This window comes from Mytilus californianus, unplaced genomic scaffold (genome assembly GCF_021869535.1).
Source record: "Mytilus californianus isolate M0D057914Y unplaced genomic scaffold, xbMytCali1.0.p SCAF_2, whole genome shotgun sequence".
NCBI classification, from domain to species: Eukaryota; Metazoa; Mollusca; class Bivalvia; order Mytilida; family Mytilidae; genus Mytilus; species Mytilus californianus.
In genome coordinates this window covers 105,036,971-105,061,655 of record NW_026262668.1, presented here as the reverse complement: position 1 = coordinate 105,061,655, position 24,685 = coordinate 105,036,971, and the positions used below count along the sequence as shown (strand labels likewise).

Genomic DNA, 24,685 nt, shown 5'->3' with positions numbered 1-24,685 from the left:
TTGCAGAGTGAAAAAAGTCGACTACACGATAAGGTCTATGATTAAGTACCCGAGTTTTTCTGCATAAAAAATGGCATTAGCATTATAAGATGTTGACCATCATTAATGTTTGCATTTTAATGAAAAGTGCTATGAATAAATTGAATTTCTGTATCAAAGTTTGCTAACTTCACTAAAAAGTAATATAGGTGATACGATTAATAGGATATAGATGAACGTTAATCTGGACATTTCCTGTCCGGCCGATAGACTATTAGCGAGAACTTATTTAATTTGTTACGTGAGATGTATATTTACCGCACCCTAGTCCGTTTTCAGCTAGGACTCCGAGTTACACTTGAATCCTCGTGTTTAGAAAAACATCGCGATCAGTGCATTTGAAAGAAGATTTACAATACAACAGCTTTTGGAAAAATACGCAAGTATAATATGATTGAAGACATTATCTTTTGCCTCATTATTCGCTTTGCGAGGAAAACTACGTGGTAGCTTTGATTGTTTGCAAATTATCGTTACATAAAAAAGCCTTCAATTTAATTGTATTATTGTTTTATTACTTCGTTCTCATCATGAGTATACAAAGCATATTTTGCTAGATGTTAAGCATCAACAATAAATCAATTAGTTACATTAATCAAGATTATCAAAAATATAAAACAAAACTTGCGTTAATCATTAATTCAGTTTTCACGTTTATCAAACTTTTCCCTACTTTTAAGACAGCTATTCTTCACATATTTTGTCCGTGTTTATGACACTGGCGTAATAAGCATACCTCTATTGGTTCGTGCACAGACTGGAAAGCATAATACAGAAATAAGGGTTGACTCGTGTTGTGCGTTCTCAGTATTTCATCCGCACGCTTGGCGTATTCAAACTAAAATAAAAATACAAGGAAAATGAAAACATGTCGGATAATATTGAAAGTATACGTTGAGAATTGTAGCCTATTCCAAATCCTTAACATAGTTTATGTGACAAATATTGGTTATTTACAGATACGTTTATATCTAAAATCTATTCAGATGTTTATCGTCCAGATATTTTGCACTAGTAGATATCAGAAATATAATAATAAATTTCAGTGTAAATTATGATTATTCGGGATATCCAGATTTGTACAAGGAGAATTTTGGATCCTTGTTGGTAAAAGTCACGCAATGAACTGCATAATCATTAAAGAACCTTTAGCGAGCAAGCTTACATACCCCTTGCTCCATATAAAGGAGAAGAGCTTATAATGATATCAAACGGATTTCTATTTATTTATAGGGGTTATGATTTCAAAAAGTAATATTGTTCAACAAAGATTTATTTAAATAACTATGACCTCGACATACTAGTACTATTAATATCAAAAGGAATCTTTCCTGCACAAATTTCGATTTATTTTTGGTAACTTTGACCTTGACCTCGGACACAGTGACCTCAACCTCAAGGGAAATCATCCTCTCATTATTTAAGACGATATCATATAACTCAGTAAGGTTGCAATCTGATAAAAACAAATATTTAATTTACTATCCAGAAACCACTTACCTTCATATATGTCGGTCTATCTTTTAATAACAATGACCTTGACCTTAGACGGTGTGACATCAACATAAGCAGTTTTGTTCTTATTAAATGTTACCATATGTCCAAAAAAGATTTAAATCGGATATAAAGCATTTGATTTAGCATCTGGAAACCAAGATGACGTGCGAACGGATGAACGGACAGACGGACAGAGTAAAACAATATATAACTCTCGTTTTTCGTAAGGTGAGGTATACTGAATTGTGCTTTTAGATTAGAAAAGAAGAATTTATTAAATACAAATATTCTTTTTAAGTGTTTAATAAGTTATTGCTAGCAACAACAATGCAAAATTGTATTGATATGTTGTGACAAGTACGCTGTAAAGGAATCTTGCAAAATAATAAATAAAAATATAAATAAACTGTCTCGTCTTTCTGCATACAATTTTAAAAAAGACAATCTGATGGATTGCAACATTGCTTATCAATTCAGTCGCTGGGCTATGATGTAGTGGGCAGGGCAGGAAAATGGTCGACAAACTGAGATGCACAGACAGTAATGTGACTTTATACAAATATCGTGGTAAAATTCCTATCAATCTAACTTAAGCAGAAAATTTATTCAAAGTAACTGAACCACGTCCAAAATAGTCGTCAAACTGATATGCACTGATAGTAATGCGACTTCATACAAAATATCATCAGTCTATCACAAGTAGTTTCTATCAAAATGACTTAAGCAGAAAACTTAACATTAAAAATGCTTATTAATTGAAAGTTGCTGGACCATGACCTAGGGGGCAGGGCCTCGAAATAGTCATCAAACTGATATGAACTGATTATAATGCAACTTGATACAAAATATCATTTATCTATCACAAGTAGATCCTATCAAACTAACTTAAGCAGAAAACTTAACATTGAAAATTGCTAATTAACTGAAAGTCACCGGACCATGACCTAGAGGGCAGGGCCTTAAAATAGTCGTCAAACTGATATGTACTGATAGTAATGCAACTTTATATAAATATCAATGATCTATCACAAGTAGTTCCTATCAAACTAACTTAAGCAGAAAACTTAACAATTGTTGACGCCGTCGCCGTCGCCGGACAAGCAATCCCTATTTCTCGCTTTCCGCGACTTTCGTAGACGTAGAAGTTAGCTACTATAGACCACAGTACAGCCTTCAACAATGAACAAAAGCCATGCCTAAAAAATCTAAGGTCCATAATAGCACAAACAGATTAGTAGAATTGTATTTATTTTTTACTATACTATTATACAAATGTAACATTATGAGGGGATCAAGTGCTCTTTATGTTCATGAAGAATTTCTCATTCTTTCATTTTTCCAACTAATCGATATAAAAAGAAAAACGATGAGTGCCGATAAATTGTGTGTTAACAGTGAAAATCGAAGCCTTTTTAGTTATATTTGGATATAATATATATATATATATATATATATATATATATATCACACAGCGGATAGATATAAACAAATGAATAATCATAAACAGTTGAAGATGTCAGCACCGATCACATACTTCTTTGTTAAAAGCCTCATAAATCTACTTAATTATCTGAGATTTGATTTGCTATTAGATGGGCATAATGGCGAAATCTTAAGTATATTCGAACGGATATGTCAAAACGGATAAAGTACAGCAAAATTACCGATTCATGGTAAAGTGTAAAAATGCAATGTAACAAATAAAACTTACTGTTGAATATTCTGTAGGCCTTATTGGCTGTTTATTGTCACGAAAATCGACCCCATTCCCTATATTAGATAAAATTTAAGAAACATATATAAAAGAATATTATTGTTTTAATCCAGCGGCGATTTCCGTGAAATCAAGAATGAAATCAAATAGAAATCAACGAATCACTGAAGATTTGTAGAAAGAAGAAATGCTTATTATTAGAGAAATCATAACTTATTAATTTTCTTCATGGTATGACCATTGGCATCTAAATTTTCGATTTCGATTATCGGTTTGCTAATAACTAACATTATTACATTGGTTGCAATGAATTACCGTGATTTCCCAGTGAAATAAAAACCAATAATTTCACATGTGAAATAAACACGGGTTATTTCACCCCTCTGACGTCAAGTGTTGTCAAGACGTTGTCGATGACGTCGCATCAAAGCAAATTATGAATGCGTATAAAAAAAGATATAGTTCCTTACATTTTCTACTTTATTTCCATTTAAAAGCCCTCTGTCAATGTAATAAAAAGAATAACTAATCAAAGAATTCAAATATCGAAAAATATTCAACTCGTGACCGAACAACACTGATAATTAACTCATGCGCTACGCGCATTCATGAATTAATGTGTTGTTCGGTCACTCGTTGAATATTTTTCTATATTTGAATTTTTCGATTAGATATTCTATAATTACAACACTTGAATTACCTAAGTCACTACTTACCAATAGTATAATTATAGTAATCAACCTGGCCATTGTAGTAGCCATAAAAACTGTCAAATCCTCGGTATGTTGGTGTACATTCCCATTTACAGAAACCAAGATGCCACCTACAAAAAATGTCCCAGTTGTAGTCAGTAGAAAAAGAACCTGAATATGAACTATTGCAGATATGGGGTTTACGTCAACAACAACCATAAAACCCAAAGATATCACAGGGAAACATATATCTTTAACAATATGCAGATGTCTATACAGTTGTCAACGAGACGACAACCATAAAACCTTAAGACATCACAGGGAAACATAAACCTTTAACAATATGCAGATGTCTATACAGTTGTCAACGAGACGACAACCATAAAACCCAAAGACATCACAGGGAAACATAAATCTTTTACAATATGCAGATAAAATTGAGAATGGAAATGGGGAATGTGTCAAAGAGACAACTACCCGACCAAAGAGCAGAAAACAGCCCAAAGGCCACCAATGGGTCTTCAACACAGCGAGAAAATCCCGCTATACAGTTGTCAAGGTCTAAATTGTCCCTGGTCTAATCAAGTTGTAATGGAGATAAGCAAAAACTATGGTCAACATTAATTTCCACAGAAACCACTGACGAAATTCCTGACTTGGCAAAAGGGCGCGAACATGTGGCTGGATTAAAATAATTTTTAGATCTTAACTCTTCCTGTTTTTATCCCAATATGCGGACTTATCAAAATGTGTATCAGTACAAAGAAAGCACTTAACAATCAAATAACGGTATGATAGATGACAAATACGCACGTACATTTTTTTTTATAGTATACAGTATCAAATGCTCATTATTTTCGAAAAGACAATATTTGTACTTCAAAGGTGAATTCACAAAAATGAGTCATGAATTTTCCGGGAAGACACCAACTTATGCAATGCACGAAACATACATGTACAGAATTTCAACACAGATACACAAAGACAAATATTCAACTGCTTCATACTGTATATTGATTAATAAGAATTGATGCGTATCCTCAAAAACACCAGACGAAGTGATTCATAACCTTTATCAATAAGTATTTTAAATGCTAATTTAAACATCCTTCTGACTATTTACAACTCACATGACAGAAAACTACATTTTGTTTAATTATAATTACTATAACTTGGTAATGTTGCCTACTTTCCAAGCATGTGTGTACTATATCCATTTTCTTTTAGTTTTTGTGGCAGTGTCACTTTGTCCATGGCAGCACAAGACGGTTGCCCTGGCAACATCGCCAAATGCTACAATAGTTGGAAATGATTAAAGCATACAAGTATTTTCTTTACAGAATACTAAAAGTACATACAATGAGCAAATTCAACGGAAACGAAGGGAAAGGGTGAACCAATGCATGACACAAACTCCCTACACACATTGACAAAACTAAAGGCAAAGGAACATCGCTTTTATTCCTGTTCTGAATAAAAGTATATATATATATATACTTGATTACAAGTCATGAACATTTCAGCATAACTAACGACCAATTTCAGTCTTAAGATCTTTTTTAATAAGAGCCGCTAATACAAGGTCCTATTTAAATATTAATTAGCAGTTGAAGATAACAAACTACACTTGGACAAAAGGACACAGATTGTTTGGATTATTAGGTCTTTCCACCTTTCTGTGGAAAGACCTATTGGTTTTCTTCTGATTATTTTTTTTTTCTTCCGCCTAATTTTTTTCTTGCGGTGTATTTTTGTTTCAAAAGATGTCGCTTAGTTTTTTGGTATATGATATCATACAGTCTATACGCTTTTGAAACTGACCCTGTTTAACCGAACACTTTTCTTTGTAAGAGTTATCTCCCCAAACACTGTTTTTCTTGTTATGAGATCTCCTCCGCAACCGTAAAAGAAAGCGACAAATTTATTTTTCCAAATTGCTCGTTATATCCTCAGGATGTTAGGTTTTATTTAGACCGAAGCTTTACGAAGACTCCATATGAGAGTTATTTCCCCTTTTGTATTTGATATATGTGAAATGTATTTGTAACTGGAAAACCATAAGTGATAGAGGCCTAGGGTCTTTTGATTTGAGGTCCTTGGTCCATAAAAATGAAAATGAGGTCAAGGTCAAAGGTCAAGGTCATGTTAAAAATTTTGATTTTGGCTTGTTATCACTAATTTTCAGAAATCTTATAAGATATCGACAACATATTTTTATAGAATTGTTAGTTGCGACATGTCGTAACACTTAAATTTTAGTTGAAAGGGTACATAGACATTTAATGGGAGTTTTCGCCCCTTTTATATCTAATATTAGCTGTATGGTAATATAACTCATTAACAATATATAGTAGAGACCTAGAGTGTTTTGATTTGAGGCCCTTGTTTCATGACCTTGAAATTGGGGTCAAGGTCAAAGGTCAAGGTCATGTACAAAGAGGCAAATTATGTGTTTTTGGCACTATTTAAAGAGTTTGATTGTGTTTTAATGCTTTTGTAGGTTGACATTGACCTTTAACCTTACTACTTTGTTAAGTGATCTCTCAAAAGATAAATCCCATGTGTTTAGATATATAGTATCTAGGCTTTCAATTCCGTTTTTGCAGGATCTAAGTGGATCCGTTCTCTGTGTTAATCAACTAACCAACCAACCAACCAACCAACCAACCAATCATTGCATGCCTGCATGTTTCCGTCTCATGTGTTTAATATGGGGTCCAAGATCTTTTCGCTTGTTTCAAGAGACCATATCCCACATGTTAAATGAATCAATCAATCAACCAACCAACCAACCAACCAACCAACCAACCAACCAACCAACCAATCAATCTATAAACCAACCAACCAACCAAGCAATCATTCATTGTATGCATGTTTCCGTCTCATGTGTTTAATACGGGGTCCAAGATTTCCTTTGTTTCTTTTTTTCGCTTGTTTCAAGAGACCCTATCCCACGTGTTTAATCAACCAATCAACAAATCAATCAACCAACCAATTCAATCAATCAATCAATCAATCAATCAATCAATAAACCAACCAACCAACCAATCAATCGTTCATTGTATGCATGTTTCCGTCTCATGTGTTTAATATTGTATTTACATCTCTTCTGAAAAAAAAAAAATCCACATGCTTGTTATCAGATGTTCTCAGAAACTACATGTCCAATTGACCCCAAATTTTGCAGTCAGCAGGGTATAGTATACATGTATTGAATCTTCATAAAACAACGTGGTGCAGATATCTCTCAAGAATTTTCCCAGAGAAAAGAAATTGCAATGCCGTAAAAATCGCTTGCTAGTTCCGTAAATCTCAGTGAAATCCTACAATAAAATGTCCGCTCCTAGATTGAAATACAAATCTGTGTTACAAACTGCTGCTGAAAAATGTACATTGTATGAAAATAATCGATAAACGTGTTTTAAAGTTACACAGGATCAATTAAATCCAAAGCATGCACTGCTCGTGAACTGTGATCGAAACGTCAATTACCTACAATGACAAAAGAAATACATTGTGTGTATTCCGTCGCTATACATGTTGTCTGTCCAACGTCCCCACCTAAAAAGAAATAAAAATACTAAGTTTTCGCTAATATAAAGCCTCGTCACGTGACGCCACAACCTGGCGCGAGACAAAGACGCGCGCGGACCCTGAAATAGAATAAAAACTTTCCAAACTAAATATAGAAACTTAACCAACACACTAATATGGACCCTTTAAAGAAAGAAAGAAAAAAAATAAACAAACAAACAAACAAACAAACAAACAAACAAATAAACAAACAAACAAAACAAACATACAAATATATCAGTCAATCATGTTTCAGGTGGGGGAAAGACCGTTTACAATTGCTTTTTAAAGCAATTGATTTATATTTTTGATTACATTTTTTCACAAACATTTGTATTAAATCAATCAAGTTTATTATAAAATTATGAATCAAAAGATACTGTCGGGACAGGCGCATTGCATTTGCGCCAATTCTTACTAAATCCAATCTTTCATTTGCGCCACAATATTTCATTTCATTTACGCAAAAAAAATAAAAACTACATTTGCGCCATTTTAAAGGTAACATATAACGGAAAAGTTTAAATATTCATTGCTATATCGCGAATAAGATTTTTTTTATAGTATTCTCCTGGGTTATTAATTGAGTTCATACTCATTTCTAATACAAAACTGAGATTCACTTTGGTTTAAAATCATATAGTGTTCACATGTTTGATGTGTCAAGATGGACACTGTCAATTCGGGGACAAACATAGAAAATTAGTCTGTAATTTATGATGACCACACATATAGGTTATCTATTGTTCTGAAAAATGGAGACAAGTCGTTTAGGGGTACAAAAAAACCCCAGAAAAACCAGAAAAACAACAGATATGGACAACAACAAAAATATAAAAAAACTTTTAACGAACACAACCATGGTTTTCAGTACAACGTATCAGTGTATAGTGCTTTCATTATGGTTCTATGATGACTAATTTCGGATGAATATGTTTTTTTATTTACCTGTATTTACCTGTAATATTGGCGCAAATGAAATGTTTTATTTTTGGCTTAAACGAAATATGGTTTGTGGCGCAAAAGCAAATAACCGATCGGGAGTACCATACGACAATAATCATAAGCCGACAAAAGACACAGCTTGGCTAAAATAAGGGGAAATGGACACAAAACAAGCTAGATAACAAAATCTCTTGATTCTTATTTCAATAAATTTATGAATGTTGTGGATATTCGAATATCACATTTTGAAAATAATATAGAATTAGATAAAAGAGTACATAATACGACTATTTTTAGAATAAGAAACAAACTTCAAGTACTCGCAAAGCGGTTTGTGTTTGTACCGACCGACAAAGCAGGCAACAATGTGGTGGTGGTGGTATGCCGTAAATACTACACAGACGTTCTTAAGAATGAAATTCTAAATTCTTCTACGTTCAAGTCCGTGCGCCCAACAGAGAGTCATAAATCATATCATATCATATCATAACCACATCACGGATTTAAGCCTCTTCTGAACATTTGAAGGTCCCTACTATAAAATATCGTTTCATCTCGCCTCTAGTTAGTGTTCTACAACTAATCTTTCAGTGCTTTTAACTAGTTCCTTAACTACTATCAAAGAACTTAAAATTAACTTTTGTAATAAAACATATGAAAATAGTGGAACTAACTATTTAGTGTAAAAAATTCAGATAAATTTCGTGCTTTTGATGGTCCTTTTTATTCTGTTGATATATTTGATTTTTCAGTTCTTTACACTACACTTCCAACAATCTTGTCAAACAAAAGTTTTCCTATTTAATTAAATGCATGGTCGTTTGGTAAATCCAAATGCAAATATATTTGCTGCAACTCATTTAAAGCCTTCTTCTCTAATGAGAAAGGTAAATTTGCTAGATATACTTACTGATGGTGTGATGAGATGATTGAAGCTGTTAATTTTTTCCTTGATAATGTTCATGTACGTTTCGGTAATAAAGTTTATCGGCAGGTTGTAGGTTTTCCTATGGGCACCAATTGCGCCCCTTTTATAGCAGACTTGTTATTGTGCTGTTATGCATAACAGTTTTTGGCCAAACTTAGTAAAAGACCCGTCTAAATTGCATTTAATTGATAAATTCGTCAACACTTAACGTTATCTTGGTGATATTTTTTCGTTAAATAATCAAGAATTTTCGAAATATACTGCTGAAATTTACCCAAAGGAACCTACTTTAAATCAATCATATATAGACGGTAATAACTGTTCTTTCCTTGATTTAGATATTTCAGTTTTACACGGGAAACTCTACACTAAAATTTACGACAAAAGGGACGATTTTTCGTTCCCTATTGTTAATTTTCCTTTTTTTGGCGGTGATGTTTTTTGGCAACATCTGTTGGTGTTTATATATCACAACTCGTTCACTATGCCCGCTATTTGGTTTTAATGAACGTAATCTATGTAATACTGGTAAATAATAAAGTCAGGGATTTCGTTACAACAAATAACTTAATACCTTTACTTAATTCTTCCATAGATATAAAGATCTGGTTTTGAAGTTTGGTTGTACCTGTAGAAAACTTATTTCAAACGGTAAAGCACATCCTATATTTTACGGAGATGTTGTTTACCGAACCGTAAGTTTAGATAAGATTCGGGTAAACTTATAAATCCTTTAAATAAACTTATTCTAAGAGGTCACCCCCCCCCCCCCACTACAAATTAAAAACAAACTAAATATTATTTGTATATACATGCACATTCATGGCTCTACAATCTGTCGATACCTGTATCTTCGCATTGCACCAAGGTAAAGTTTTTCTCTGACTGTTAATGACGTCTTTACACTAAATCCATTGGATGTTGGCTGTGTACTGATTGGTATTTTAGTCTTAGATGTATGATTTTTGTTATTAGTTGTTATGGGCTTTTAACTAGCTGTCAGTAACTGCGAGTACTCTCAGATCTGTCTTTTTTGTTGTGGGATGTATAAGTACCCTGCCACGTCCACTCTGTGTTTTTGTTAGATGTATTTCTGCTCTGTATCCATCTGATGAGTTAAGCCCTTTTCAACTGATTTTTATAGTTTGTTCTTATGTTGTACTGTTACACCACTGTCCCAGGTTAGGGGGGGGGGGCTATAGTTGTTAATTTCTGTGTCTTTTAGTCCTTATGGATAGCTGTCTCATTGCCAATCATACCACATCTTTTTTTAATATAGAATTTCAGAAGCAATAGGAATTCCATTGTTTATCATTGTTTCTTTCCTCCTTTACAATTCACTTACACGAACATTTTTTGTATATCTTTGTAATAATGGTCTCTTTCAAATATTGAATTACCATAAAGGATATATATTTGTTTTCAAAAACCGATTTATCCATATTTCATTTATGGAAAACATATAAACAGTTTGACATATGTTACCTGCTGCCCAACTTTAAATGGATACACCCCTGTCATGAACGCAGTTCTTGATCTGAAGGTAGAACAAAATATCTAATATTTGGTATATAGTCACAAAATCAAATTAAGGGTTACAACGGTGTGAGCATGGGGCAACCATAAATTTTCGACAAGAGAAAGTTTAACATTTCATAAAAGTTTCATAAACATCAATAAAAATTAAAAGTTATTGCACATAAATTATTATAGAGAGACGGCTCAAATAATGACAACACTAGATTGAGACGTGAAAAAATATATTACATCTTCACTAACTTTTACCAAGTTATATCTGATTTGATATTAAGGACAAATGTTTTATTTTTGTTATGGAAACGAATGAATTTGAAGTGAAAGTCCAAAACTTATTCTCTATTATTGTCTCACAGTGGTCGTAGGAAGACTGTCCGATTCATTTGTTTTAAGGAGATCCAATTCCATCAACCCTCCAAAGAGAATTAAAATGTAACTTTCTACAGGTGCAATTTCTAGTAACATTGTGGCACAAAACATCAATTCGGATTTTAGAAATATCTTCTTTGATTCAAAGAAATTGGTATTTTTATTGTTTTCCCTTTTTAGAAATAGCAAAAGATTTTATGATAACAAATATGTTTCTTTTAACTTTCACAATCTTTTCGAATATAACAACTGTGCTCTAGGGTTAAAGCTCTTTGAAACCCGACATGTAAGGGGTATGATGAAATAAAGCCACTTAAACCTGTGTCTTGTACCAGGGACAGAGAAGCTGTCTTTGTTTTAGTTTCTCTGCATTTTTTCTCGGATGAATTGATTGTTAAGAAACGATCTGTTTGTTTTTTCTCCTATTTTTTTGTTAATTCGCTATATTTAAACGTTCGACTTTTTAGATAAGTGGATTTGTGGGTTACCAGTAATAAGAAGGCATGTATTAAGTACTAGTACTCACGGGGTACAGACTGGTTGAACATATGATTGGTCCAGAATCATACCCATTCCTGCCAGTTTGTCAATGTTTGGTGATATAACATGTTTATTTCGGAAGCCCAGATCATTCCAACCTGTTTGCATAAATTATATATTAACCTAAGATATCAGCGTAAATTGTGAAAAGATACAGAAGTTAAAATATACTTGAACTTGTATTTTCGAGGTTTCATTTCAGAACGTGTTTCATTAGAATCCATAATTATTTTGGCTAACAATTGCGAGGCATTCCCATATTATGTTTTGTTTTGTTTTGTTTGTTTTAAATGCAATATTCGTGACTGCATGTGCTTCCCATGATAACGTCACAATAATGCTTAGGAAAACAAACGAAAAGTTTTATATAACTCGTAATTTCATGGTTGTATAAGAAAATGTAATTATAAGAATTGAACGTTTCTTTGTTATGACTTTATATGGTTGTAAAAGCGTTGATATGCGCACATTTTAGTATGATGCGCCTTTGCGCTTTATACAAAATGTGCTTCGGTAAAAAATTTTACACCCCAATACAATTACTAAAAAAAGCATTAAATTCTTCAATACTAGCTAGATGTGTAAATATATTTGATTGGAATGCTAGAGGTAACACTTATTATTTTTTTAAATACAAACCGAAATTTTGATTTTGCAATACCACAGCATTATCATATTCGAAATGTAACTCTTTCTATAATCTTAGTATTTTCATCAAGTTTCCTCATAGTTAGGTGACGCATATGTTTTTTTTAAATTTCAGAACTGAAAGCTTCATTTTGTATTATTATGGGGGTGATAAAGCGTTGGCCGAGTCACATTTTGCATGTGCGCACGTTTAACGCTTTAACAACCCGATAAAATTACCAGTAGGATTCATTTTATATAATTACATGTTCATGCTAGCTACAAACATGTAACTACCACTTAAATCAAGCCTTTCTTTTGTTTATCTATGCATCGTTTTAATGTTGTCACGGACACCAAGTGCAGTTATAGATATTGTCTTTTATGTCGTTAGAGGACGACAATTTGATTTTCTTGGGTTGGTGGGGTACGGCGGTAGGAGGATTTTGAAAATGCATATCCTGGTCTGGTAAGAGTTGAAAATAAATATCCTTGCACAAGACAGGATGAAAATGAATATTCTGGAACACAACATACAGGAATCAATCATGTACAAACTATGTCAAGGAAAGATCACATCAAAACTCAAACGTCTAAAGGTCTTTTTACAGGCATGGTCCTATTAGACTTACAGAAGGCGTTTGGCACAGTAGATCACAAGATATTATGTGACAAATTAGAAGTTATTGGGGTTAGATCTGTACCTTAGTTTGAGTCCTATTTGACAAACAGAAAACAGGTTGTAAGTGTAAATGTGGTAACTTCAGAAGTGTGTAATATTACATGTGGTGTCCCTAAATATAGCTTACTGGGTCCACTATAGTTTTTGATCTATGTAAATGATGTTCAAACTAGCAGTGACTCAGAATCGAGATTGTAAAGTTTTGATATATGCAGATGATACTGCAATTGTATTTTCCCATATAGACTCTGGGGTCATCTCGCATAAATTATCCAGAATACTGGAGTCATGCAATGATTAGTTAACTGACAATAAATTGTCCTTACATTTGGGAAAGACGGAGAGTATAATTTTTGGTCCTGGTCGAACACTTCGGTCTCTAATACCGGCTGATTTTGCTATCTCTTGTTATGGTATTAATATTGAATCCAAAAATTTTGTAAAATATTTGGGAATAATAATTGATCAGTTTCTGACTGGTGGTTTTATTGTCAACTCTTAGTCTATATTAAAAAAAAAAGTCAATCAAAGGCTTAAGTTTTTTATTTACATGATTTAGAAACAAAGAGTGTCTAAATTTTCAATCTAGGAAAATATTGTGCTCTTCTCTGATTCAATGTCATTTTGATTATGCATGTGCATGCTGGTATGAAGGTATATCAAAAAAATGAAAATTAAAATGGCACAAAAAAAGATTGAGATTTATTCTGCAATAACATCCTAGAAAGAGTGTGACATATATTGAATTTGAGAAATTGGTTTTTTTTACAAATTAGTTATAGAATCACACAGCTAAAACTCAATCATGTTTTCAATATTTTTAACACTGTTCAGTCTATCTGGTCGAGTGGTCTAGAGCGCTGGACACAGTGCAGGCGGTGTTGTCTCGATATTCCAATAGCATGAGTTCGAATCCCGGCGAGGGAAAAACAAAAATAATTAATTTGCTTCTGCAAATTTGCAGATTTCACATTGTTGTGCTAATATTCATAGTTTTCCCCCCGGTTTCACTTTTTCACAGATATTCATGGATATGGTTGCTAGCGACGTCGTCAGGGGTAACGTCTATTATAGCGATATCATTATTTAATCTGAACGTCATAATATAGTACAATGTAGTTACTTAAAACGAAAGTGAAAGTACATAATATTATAAAGAAAAGAAATGCCTTCCGGATTCTCAAATATTTAGCGTATTTTCAGCCTTATTTTTTATTTATATATATATAATTCGTCTAAATAACAGCCCAACAATGTTTGTTCTTCCCTGACCTGGATTATATATGTAGGACTCTAAAGTGCGATGGTACTCTAAAGTGCGATGGTCACGCTAAAGTACGATGGTCTACGCTAAAGTGCGATGGTGTCAGACGCTAAAGTGCGATGGTTGTTTTTTTTTAAAGTGCGATCAGATATCACGCTAAAGTGCGATGGTATGACACGCTAAAGTCCGATGGTGTAACAGGAATGTGGTTCAGGCAATGGTTTTCGTTTGTTGCTGAGTTCCTATTACATTTTCGTTTATTGTTTTATTTATATATCAAGCCGTAGTCTTTCTCTTTTGAATTGTTTTACACTGGTCATTTTATAACCCTATATAGCTTGTTATGCAGCATGGGCCAATGCTTTACGTTGACGGCCGTATGATTATTAGTTGCATACATGAACGACATTTGGGGTTGGATTGATAGTTTATACTACATCTTCTTATTTTTATTTAAAGTACGACAGTTGTCCAAAAAGTGTAATGGTTAAACTGCAGTATAGTTAGTATATCCGGAATTTTGTTGAAGTCGTTTTTTAATAAAAATAATATGTTGTGTAAGACAGTGCTCCGCGTTAAAGGTCATACCTGAAGTTGCATACATCAATGACATTAGGTCGTGAATAGAGAGTTGTCGTATTGGCAATCATATTTTATAATGATACTACACATCTGTTCGTCAGGTTGCTGTCTAGTTGAAGTATATTCATTATTTAACAGAAATAACAAACCATATTGTAATTTTTTTTTATAGAATAATTCAATTAGAAAGTAAAAAGAGAAGACTATTTTGGAACCACAAGTAGTTTTGATTAAATTTCTTTTTACAATTTTACAAATTAAGTTAACCTCTTCCAGCAACGACCAAAGTGCGATGGTACTCTAAAGTGCGATGGTCACGCTAAAGTGCGATGGTCTACGCTAAAGTGCGATGGTGTCAGACGCTTAAGTCCGATGATGTAACGGGAATGTGGTTCAGACTAGGATGAAATTTGAAAAAAAGGCAGGACAGGAGTTTTGAGTGAAGAAAGGCAGGATGAGACACTTTCCAAAAAAGAGGCAGGATGACAATTTATGTCCAAAAAAAGTCAGGATAAACTAATTAAAAAAAAGGCAGGACCGAATAGAGTGAAAAATAAAAAGGCAGTACAAAGATTACAACTAAAAAAAATAAATGCATCCATAAAAATCAAATGGTAGCTCCCTTACTGGTAGTCGTTTGTTGGTATATTTCATATTTGCTGTTCGTTTATTGTTTTGTATTTAAATCAGGTTGTAATTTTTCTCGTTTGAATTGTTTTACATTGATTGTTTTGAGGCCCTTTGGTCTTAATAGAATACTATGCTCCGCGTTAAAGGTCATACTATTATAACCTAAAGTTGCATACATTAATGACATAAGGGTTTGTCTTATTGGCAATCATATGATGCTACAACACATCTGTTCGTTAGGTTGCTGTCTAGTTGACGTATATTCATTATTTAACAGAAATAAAAAACCATATTGAATTTTTTTTTATAGAATTATTCAATTAGAAAGTAAAAAGAGAAGACTTTTTTGGAACCCCAAGTAGTTTTGATTAAATTTCTTTTTACAATTTTACAAATTAAGTTAACCTCTTCCAGCAACGACCAAAAATGTCCCAGATTCACGGTGATCATTTGTTTCTCTCTTCGTTCTTTTCTTGTGTAATAAAAGCCCTTAATCTGGACAAACAATCTCGTTATAATGCTGTCGAACGTTGCTAACGTCGATACATTTGCGGAAAAAACGCACTTTAGCGTGTTCAATGTTTAGCACAGACCATCGCACTTTAGCGTATCAAACCATCGCACTTTAGCGTAGGCCATCGCACTTTAGCGTGACCATCGCGTTTTAGCGTCCCCATCGCACTTAGCAACAGATCAAAATAAATACTAGTAGTCAATCCGAAAAAAAATTGTGAGTTGAGTTGTTTTGACTACTATGGACAACAGATGGACAACAGATGGACAATAGATACCTATACATTACAATAGGTGATTTAAACTGTGTAAATATGTGGACCGTATCAAATGAAATTCAGGTGTTTGCAAGTTAATTTTGGCACCTGCTGTGGAACAAAAACGGAATCTCAAAAGGAAGGTAAGTTTTTGATTTTCTGAAACATAAAATGCATTTTAAGGTTCATGTGGACCCTTTGGCTAAAATGGCTGCATTTTCACCTCAAAATTTACTCTGAGGACAAACAAACCTGCGCATCTGGAAAAGTTTTAAGGCATAGCATGCCCTAGATAAATAAACTTCTAATGCATTGTATGTTTTAGAAAATTAAAAACTTAACTGGATTTAGCAGTGCACTTTTTTTCGTCCCTGCAGAAGATGATAAAATTAACAAACAGTTGAGTTTCACTTGATATGGTCCACTCAGGTACACAGTTTAAATCACCAATTATTGTCAGGTATCTATTGTCCATCTATTGTCCATGTCAATCAAAACAGTTCACTTCAATTATTACCTGTGGGGAAGTTCTCAAACCTCTTTCCCAACTTTGTTTATTTTGGCACCTTCTGGTGGAATGAAAAAAAGTGCACTGCAAAATCCGGTTAAGTTTTTAATTTTCTAAAACATAAAATATATTAGATTTTAATTTATCTAGGGCATGCTATGCCTTAAAACTTTTCCATATGCACAGGTTTGTCTGTACTCTGAGTAAATTTTGAGGTGAAAATGCAGCCATTTTAGACGAAGGGTCCACATGAACCTTAAATTTGTTTATCTAGTCCCTGCCATGCCTAGTTACATACGTGTCCACTTGAACAGGTATGTCTGTTCTCAGATTGATTAATAATTGATTGATTGGTGTTTAACGCCACTTTCCCCACTATAGGCTATTTCGTGGAGGTCATTTGTTGTTGATGGAGGAAGACAGAGTGACTGGAGAGACCCACCGACCTGTCTGTACTCAAAGTAAATGTTGTGGTGTAAATATACAGCCATAATTTTCATTTCCTTCTGATGAATCTTGTGTTGATATTTATCGTATTGGGAAAAAAATAAATATGAAAATAACATACCTAGGTCGTCAGCCACAATAAAGACAATATTTGGATGCTGTCCGTCACACAATGCCACAAAAACACTAACCACAAATAAACCAATGTTTATCGTTGGTAACATGCTTCATAGATCTCTACAAAGGCAATAAATAATATGTTAGAATGTTGCACATATTGACTATTTGTACTGGTGTGTCAAAATGTGGACTGTTCGTGTGTCAAAATGTGGGATGCTCCTGATATGTCAAAATGTAGATCGTTCTCGTTAATAAATGAATCAAAACATTTAGGTGTTTCCCAACAGTTATTTAAAGATTACACTACGTTTGTGATACAAATGTTTTATTCAGGTTAAAATGAAGAAACTAACTAAATAGGTAGGCGACCATACTTAAGGTTAAAATGAAGCCGGTAACTATGGGAGCCTTTTTGGGTTCTGCGTATTCATTTTAAAACATCGTTGAAAAAAAAACCCGGTCAAATTCTGAATTTTCATCACATTTGGGTGTGAAAAAAAACCAGCTTTTTTTTATTGAAAATTTGCTTTTGTTGTTTCCGGAATTTACGAAGAAATATCATATGACTGTAAAAACATGAATGAGATTTAAATAGCCGCAGTGGCTATTTGATTTTCTGTGGAAGGGTGATTTTTTTCATTTTACAACTGTTGATAGTACGGCTTATTTATAAGCGCGAAAAATATTTTCACTTTTTGTACACAACCGTTTCTTGCAATAATCATGTTCATCCTGTCTTGGACACTGATATTTTTACAGTTATTACCAGTCCTGATTATTCATGCCCATAATCATCACAAGGGTAACTGGGGATAGAAATATGGTCACTTGGGTCGTCTTCCGATAGGCAGTAAAACCCTTGCCAACGTGGGGCGTCCGTTTGGCTTTGCGGTATGTACAAGTACTCAGCCACGTCCGGTCAGGATGGGGTCAAAGCTAAATGTCGGTCCATATCTAATATTCTCTCAATTTCCAATGGCAGCCCAAAGTACCCCGATTTCAGTCCCGGACTACCTCTTTTAGAGGACCTACATGTACCTATTGTATTTATTGTGAATTTGTTCTTGTCCTGAACATGCATGACATATTTTCAACTGGACGTTAAGCAACCAACGATCAATCAATCAATCAATCATTATCAAAATCTTTTCTCACCTTTTTTTACGCTGTTTAAGCCTGCGTAATTGTGATATATTAAGAACTCTCAAAGTTCTCCAAGTCAATAGAACGAATTTCTTAAGGAACCGATAACTTTTTTGTGGAACAAACTATTTTGTGTATATTTAAAAAAAAACAGACAAACATTTTTACAGGAACATTATAAACAAGAGTGCATACTGAAATGTCTCGCCTTCTCTACTAACCATTGATTTTATGTTGATAGTCCTAAATATAAAGCTTTACTACAAGTATCACATAAACTTAACATGATCCAAGAAAATGAGGTCAAGGTCAGATTAACCAAACGAGAAATACATGTACACCTTACAATCATTCAATACACCAAATATAGTTGATCTATTGCTTATAGTTTCTAAGAAACAGACTTAACCATGAAAACTAAACATTGACCAATGAACCATGAAAATGAGGTCAAAGTCAGATGAACCATGCAAGACAGATATGTACACCTTACAATCAATCTATGCATTTAATATAGTTGACCTATTGCTTATAGTTTCTAAGAAACAGACTTAACCATGAAAACTAAACATTGACCAATGAACCATGAAAATGAGGTCAAAGTCAGATGAACCATGCAAGACAGATATGTACACCTTACAATCAATCTATGCATTAAATATAGTTTACCTATTGCTTATAGTATCTAAGAAACAAACTTAACCATGAAAACTTAACATTGATCAATGAACCATGAAAATGAGGTCAAGGTCAGATGATATCTGCCAGACAGACATATACACCTTACTATCCTTCCATACAACAAATATAGTTGACCTATTGCTTGTAGTAAGGAAAAAAAGACCAAAACTCAAAAACATAACTTTGACCAGTGAACCATGAAAATGAGGTCAAGGTCAGATGACACCTGCCAGTTGGACATGAACACCTTTCAATCATTCCCTACACCAAATATAGTAGACCTATTGCTTATAGTATCTGATATATGGACTTGACAACGAAAAATTAACCTTGTTCACTGATCCATGAAATAAGGTCGAGGTCAAATGAAAACTGTCTGACGGGCATGAGGACTTTGCAAGGTACACACATACTAAATATAGTTATCCTATTACTCATAATAAGAAAGAAATTGACATTACAAAAAATCTTAACTTTTTTTTCAAGTAGTCACTGAGCCATGAAAATGAGGTCAAGGACAATGGACATATGACAGACGGAAACTTCGTAACATACTTTCTAAATATCTATATACAAAGTATGAAGCATCCAGCATTTAAGAAGTTAGCTAACGCCGCCGCCACCGCCAGATCACTATCCCTATGTCGAGCTTTCTGCGACAGAAGTCGCAGGCTCGACAAAAACTACATGTTGAATCCCCGCCTTTCATATTTAATGGATTCAAACGATTTTTTCTCACTTTCCTGCTGAAACAAATATATTTAAAAAAATTGGAATTTTAACCATTTTTCTACACCCCTCTCCCCACTCCCCACACACATAAAATAAAATTGAATTGGTCAATTGAGTGCTCGGGGCCAGTCCCTCGCTCTAAATATCACAGTACATACCTTTTCGTAGACAAGTCGGTACTTCATTTATTAATAAGTTAAAGCTATTTTAAGATTGAACATGTTTACCATTTTTGCAATGCTGGGGACAAGATTATGTCTCGTCATACTTTTTTTCTGCAGAAGTCACAATACCAACAAAATGTTTGACAATATGCATAATTGATTTAAGATCTGCATATTTTGCCTAACTAAAAGTTTTCTGCTTTAAATGGAAATTGAGAATTAAAAACCAGCAATACACGTTTTAGACTCTACATACGATACCATGAAAAGGGGGAAATATTTAGTCGATACTATAACAAATGCAAACAGATTTTGTTTTGTAAATGACCAGCTACGATTTGTAATAGTATAATCTAGCAATCGATCTACGTATTAACCTTAATATTAGATTAGAATATCATATGATTTGCTCGATGTAAAGAAAAATAAAAATGTTCTTATTTAAACACACAAAAGAATGGACTGATACAGGAACACGTGATATACCTTTACTATTCTATATAACCACTGCTATATGTTGTGACCAGCATCTATACATCGTTTTCATAGTAACGTTTGGCCTTGGTGAGCATATCTTTATTATATTATTTTTATGAGTTGAAGTGACCTAGAGGTAATTTTATTTATAATTTCTTCTTTTCAGTCCTTTATCAGTTTATTGCAATAATATAATAGGATGATATTATATATGTCACTATGACCATTTTACTCATAGTTAAGAAAACATTAGACATGACCCACGACAATAACAGAAATACCAATATTATCATCAATTTAGAAGGCTTGAAGTTCCTATAAAAAAATATCGTTTGCTGTTGCATATATCTAGATACCAATGACAATAAGCTGATGCTTATATCTAGATTCCAATGACAATATCCCAAAATGGACCTATTTAGGTATGTTTTCCAGTTTAGCATTAAACGGTTGAGAGCAAATCGTCATAACAATTTCTGATATCAATATTTATTTAAAACGTGGTTTCAAAATAGGTTTTACTGCATTATGGAGCGTTTACTGCTAGTGGTTGCCAATAATACACATTGGATAACATGTCTGTTTTTCAGCAGTATTTTCACGGGGAAAGCACAATTAATATGCTAAAGGTTTCCTTTTAAATATATGTGAAGTCAAGTAAATCCTGAAGACATTGATTTCAAAGTGATTTGGGGTGACTCACCAAAACCTCTATACGTAGAGCACAGTATGCATGTTCAAATAAGTTCTATAGGGTGATAATTCAGAGTACATACAAATCACGTGACTAATATTTACTATTTATCTTATATTATCCAACGTAAGGTTGTCTTAAGATAATTGTAAATTAGATATTGACATTTGTATACTGAGGAAACTATTTTGGAGAAACTGAGAATGAGGAAACTGAAAGTAATTCTTTAGGGTATGTATCTTTTGTATCTTTTTAAGAAAACCAAGCCGACTTCTCGACAACAACATGTATAACTTTCAAACAGTGTATCCCACTAAATTCATTAAGTTTGTTTTTCTCTCACATGCATATTTTTATAAAGCTTCTAGTCATTTGCTTACTTTACATCTTTTACTTGCCTCTAGAAACCTCATGTATAATTTGCATACAGTGTATCCCACTACGGACTGGAGGAGACCCGAATTCATCTGTTCAAGTTTGTTTTGCTCTCACATGTATACTTTTATTAAGATTTTTGTCGTTTGCTTACTATTCATCTTTTACTTTGCGGTTTTTATTTATTCGGTTTTTTTTTTATATTTGAAACTTTAGCAGAAATATCCATCTTACGTTTTCTTTTCTTTTTATATTATTCACTACTGTACACCGGTTGATTGACGTCCGTTGGCAAATGTTCATTCATGTTCAAAACGAGTGCTAATTAACAACAAATTAATCAGCTCTGCAAAGTGCATATACCCGATAATAAGCAGTTCTTTTAGTATTTATAATTGTCAAGATTTTACCAAATTCATATGAAGACTCCGGACAGGGATTTTCATCTAAACATTTCAGTAAGTTTAAAAGTTTATAAAATGCAAATGCTCTATCTAGATAGGACAGCAGAACAAATGTAAAAAATGGATTTCTTATCTCAAGCATTAAACAACTTCATCCTTTTTTTGCCTAACAAAGACTACGACAAATCTTCTTTTTCCATATATAAATGGAAAAAATACTAATAATACTGAATATTTGTATAACTGATATTTACTATTTTACATGATAGATATTACCCAATAGACTAAGGATGGATGTGTTTGTGTATGGATTGCTTCTTTTATCACTGTCTAAATGCGTGGAATCAAAATCACCACATATTGTGTTTATTGTGGCTGATGATTTGGGTAAGTTTATTTTTAACAGGATTACTAACTTCAAGGAAGTAAGATAAAACAAAACATTGAAGTTAGTCCTTGAAGGAAAAAAAACACGTTATATGTAGTTCGGGGATATTTTTGAACGAGCTTTATTTATAACAGGGTCGGATAAGAGTGTATAGTGTTTGCTGGCTTCCAAACGAGCAAAAGAAAAAATAGATAAAAATTAAAGTGCCGATTTAAAAATGCAAAATTGTACGTCAACCTTACAAATTCTTGATACTTGCACAGTCTATCCGGATGTCATTCTGTTTTCATCATGTTCTACTAGTTGTTTCCATGTTTGCTTTCTTGCATTAAAATGTGTATAACTGGAAAGACGCTTTAATTTTTAAGATGACCATAAACTGTTGGTAATATGCTGTAATGACTCCACCCTTTAGACAATAATATCTTATCTAGTTGTTCTCAAAGTTTTTAAAGACATCTTTTCTTATTAAGCTATACTGAAAGAATATGGAGAAGTCCATTTCTTATATAGCTCTCAAATTGTATAGAGACATTAATTCCTTCTCTAGTTGTTCTCAAAGTTTATAGGTACATTCATTCCTTATGTAGTTTTTCTCAAAGTTCATCGAGACCTCCATCCGTTATATTGTTGTTTTCAAAAGTTAAAAATACATCCGTTCTTATCTTATTGTTCTCAACATTTATAAGACATCCAATATTATCTTGTTGTTCTCAAAGAATATGTAGACATCCATATCTTATATAGTTATCAAAGTTTATAGTTATGTAGTTTTTCTCAAAATTTATAGAGACACCCATGCATTCTGTGGATGCAGTAGAATGTGTCCCCGTGCTTGTGGTGTATGCCCTTATATTTTACTATTATTGGTTGTATGCCTGTGAGAGAGCTTTCACATGTTTATTATATCTCTGTTCTTAATCGTTAATGGTTTCCTTTTACAAATTGTGACTTGGATGGAGAGTTGTCTTACTGGCACTCATACCACATATTCTTATATCTATTATCTTGTTGTTATCGAAATTAATAGAGACAATCATTTCTAATCTTCTTGTTCTCAAAATTAGAAAAAGACATCCATTTCTTATCTTGTTGTTCTCAAAGTTTAGATAAAAATCTATTGTTTATAACTTATAACCTAGACTGTCAATGACTATGAATTATAGATTACAAGCATGAAGTCTCCTTTTGAGAACTGGCATTGGCTAATTGCTATTAGTCCATGTGTAAAGTCCTTTACAGTCGAGGTTAATATTTAGAAAGACTGTTATTTTTATACTATAACAAACAGATTATATAAATTGATCTTATATGCTGTAATAAATGGCAGTTGCGTCCAGTCTATTAAAGCCAGAATCGACTGGCTGAAAAAATAGACAGTCATTTTTTACCTTTAGGATAATGATAGTTAATACTTTAATACAAGGTTACAAGTTCATTTCGTTTACACATTCATTTATATCATTGACCTTACAATATTCTAGATCTATGCTTTTAGTTTTCTAAAAGTTGATACTTACCTGACTTGAACCAGTGTTTATATAGTGTTTTGTGGATAGCTATTTGTCTGTGCATTATTTTCTCTTTGTTCATGGTGTTGTCTGTCTATTTTCAATACACGTTTTGGATTGTTACTGTACAATTTAGTTTACCTTTTAAACCACATAAGGACGAGTGTCGAGAACACCGGACCCGTCAGTTAATATATAATTAGTTTAGATCACTATTATTTGGATGTTGATAATCATATTGAACATTTTATATATCATCAGTCAATATTAAGTATTTAATGTTTCAGGATGGAACGATGTAGGATTCCGTAATCCGGCTGTTATTTCTCCTAACATAAACTATCTAGCAAAGCATGGGATGATATTGAACAATTCTTATGTGCAACCAGTCTGTTCTCCGTAGGTATTCATAACTTCAGATAATGTATAAAGACCTTGTTTCATAATTCTCGTGCTCGGGTCTGGAGCTATTTACAAAAGTTCCAAAGCTTCAGAATTTTAAGTTGGATCAAAACGACAGCGTACAGTTGCCTATCCTTAGATTTTAAAAGACTTTCAATATGATTATTTTAACCTGCGTTGCCTGTATATTACTTTGTGAAATGTATGAATGAAATACTTTTTCAACTGTTTCAAATATACATATATGTCAT

The 24,685-nt window shown here is 33.1% G+C and overlaps 2 protein-coding genes across 3 annotated transcripts in view; one reads left to right on the top strand and one right to left on the bottom strand.

The window, feature by feature from the left end:
* The window catches only part of LOC127728521 (arylsulfatase B-like), a 26,460-nt gene extending 8,771 nt beyond the window's left edge, over window positions 1-17,689 (bottom strand). Inside the window, exons 1-7 of the mRNA XM_052235940.1 lie at window positions 17,465-17,689; window positions 11,820-11,931; window positions 10,874-10,925; window positions 5,132-5,235; window positions 3,967-4,073; window positions 3,248-3,306; window positions 776-877 (exon numbers count right to left, since the gene is read on the bottom strand). Coding sequence (XP_052091900.1) covers window positions 776-877; window positions 3,248-3,306; window positions 3,967-4,073; window positions 5,132-5,235; window positions 10,874-10,925; window positions 11,820-11,931; window positions 17,465-17,567 — 639 coding nt within the window. The 5' untranslated portion in view covers window positions 17,568-17,689. The remainder of the gene's footprint in view (window positions 1-775; window positions 878-3,247; window positions 3,307-3,966; window positions 4,074-5,131; window positions 5,236-10,873; window positions 10,926-11,819; window positions 11,932-17,464) is intronic.
* LOC127728522 (arylsulfatase B-like) overlaps window positions 16,306-24,685 on the top strand; it is a 25,606-nt gene continuing 17,226 nt past the window's right edge. Inside the window, exons 1-3 of one of the 2 annotated variants that reach the window (XM_052235941.1) lie at window positions 16,306-16,531; window positions 22,403-22,520; window positions 24,320-24,431. In XM_052235941.1, coding sequence (XP_052091901.1) covers window positions 22,424-22,520; window positions 24,320-24,431 — 209 coding nt within the window. In that variant the 5' untranslated portion in view covers window positions 16,306-16,531; window positions 22,403-22,423. Of the gene's footprint in view, window positions 16,532-17,801; window positions 17,824-22,402; window positions 22,521-24,319; window positions 24,432-24,685 lie in introns of those variants that run through there. The other variant, XM_052235942.1, reaches the window with a different exon arrangement.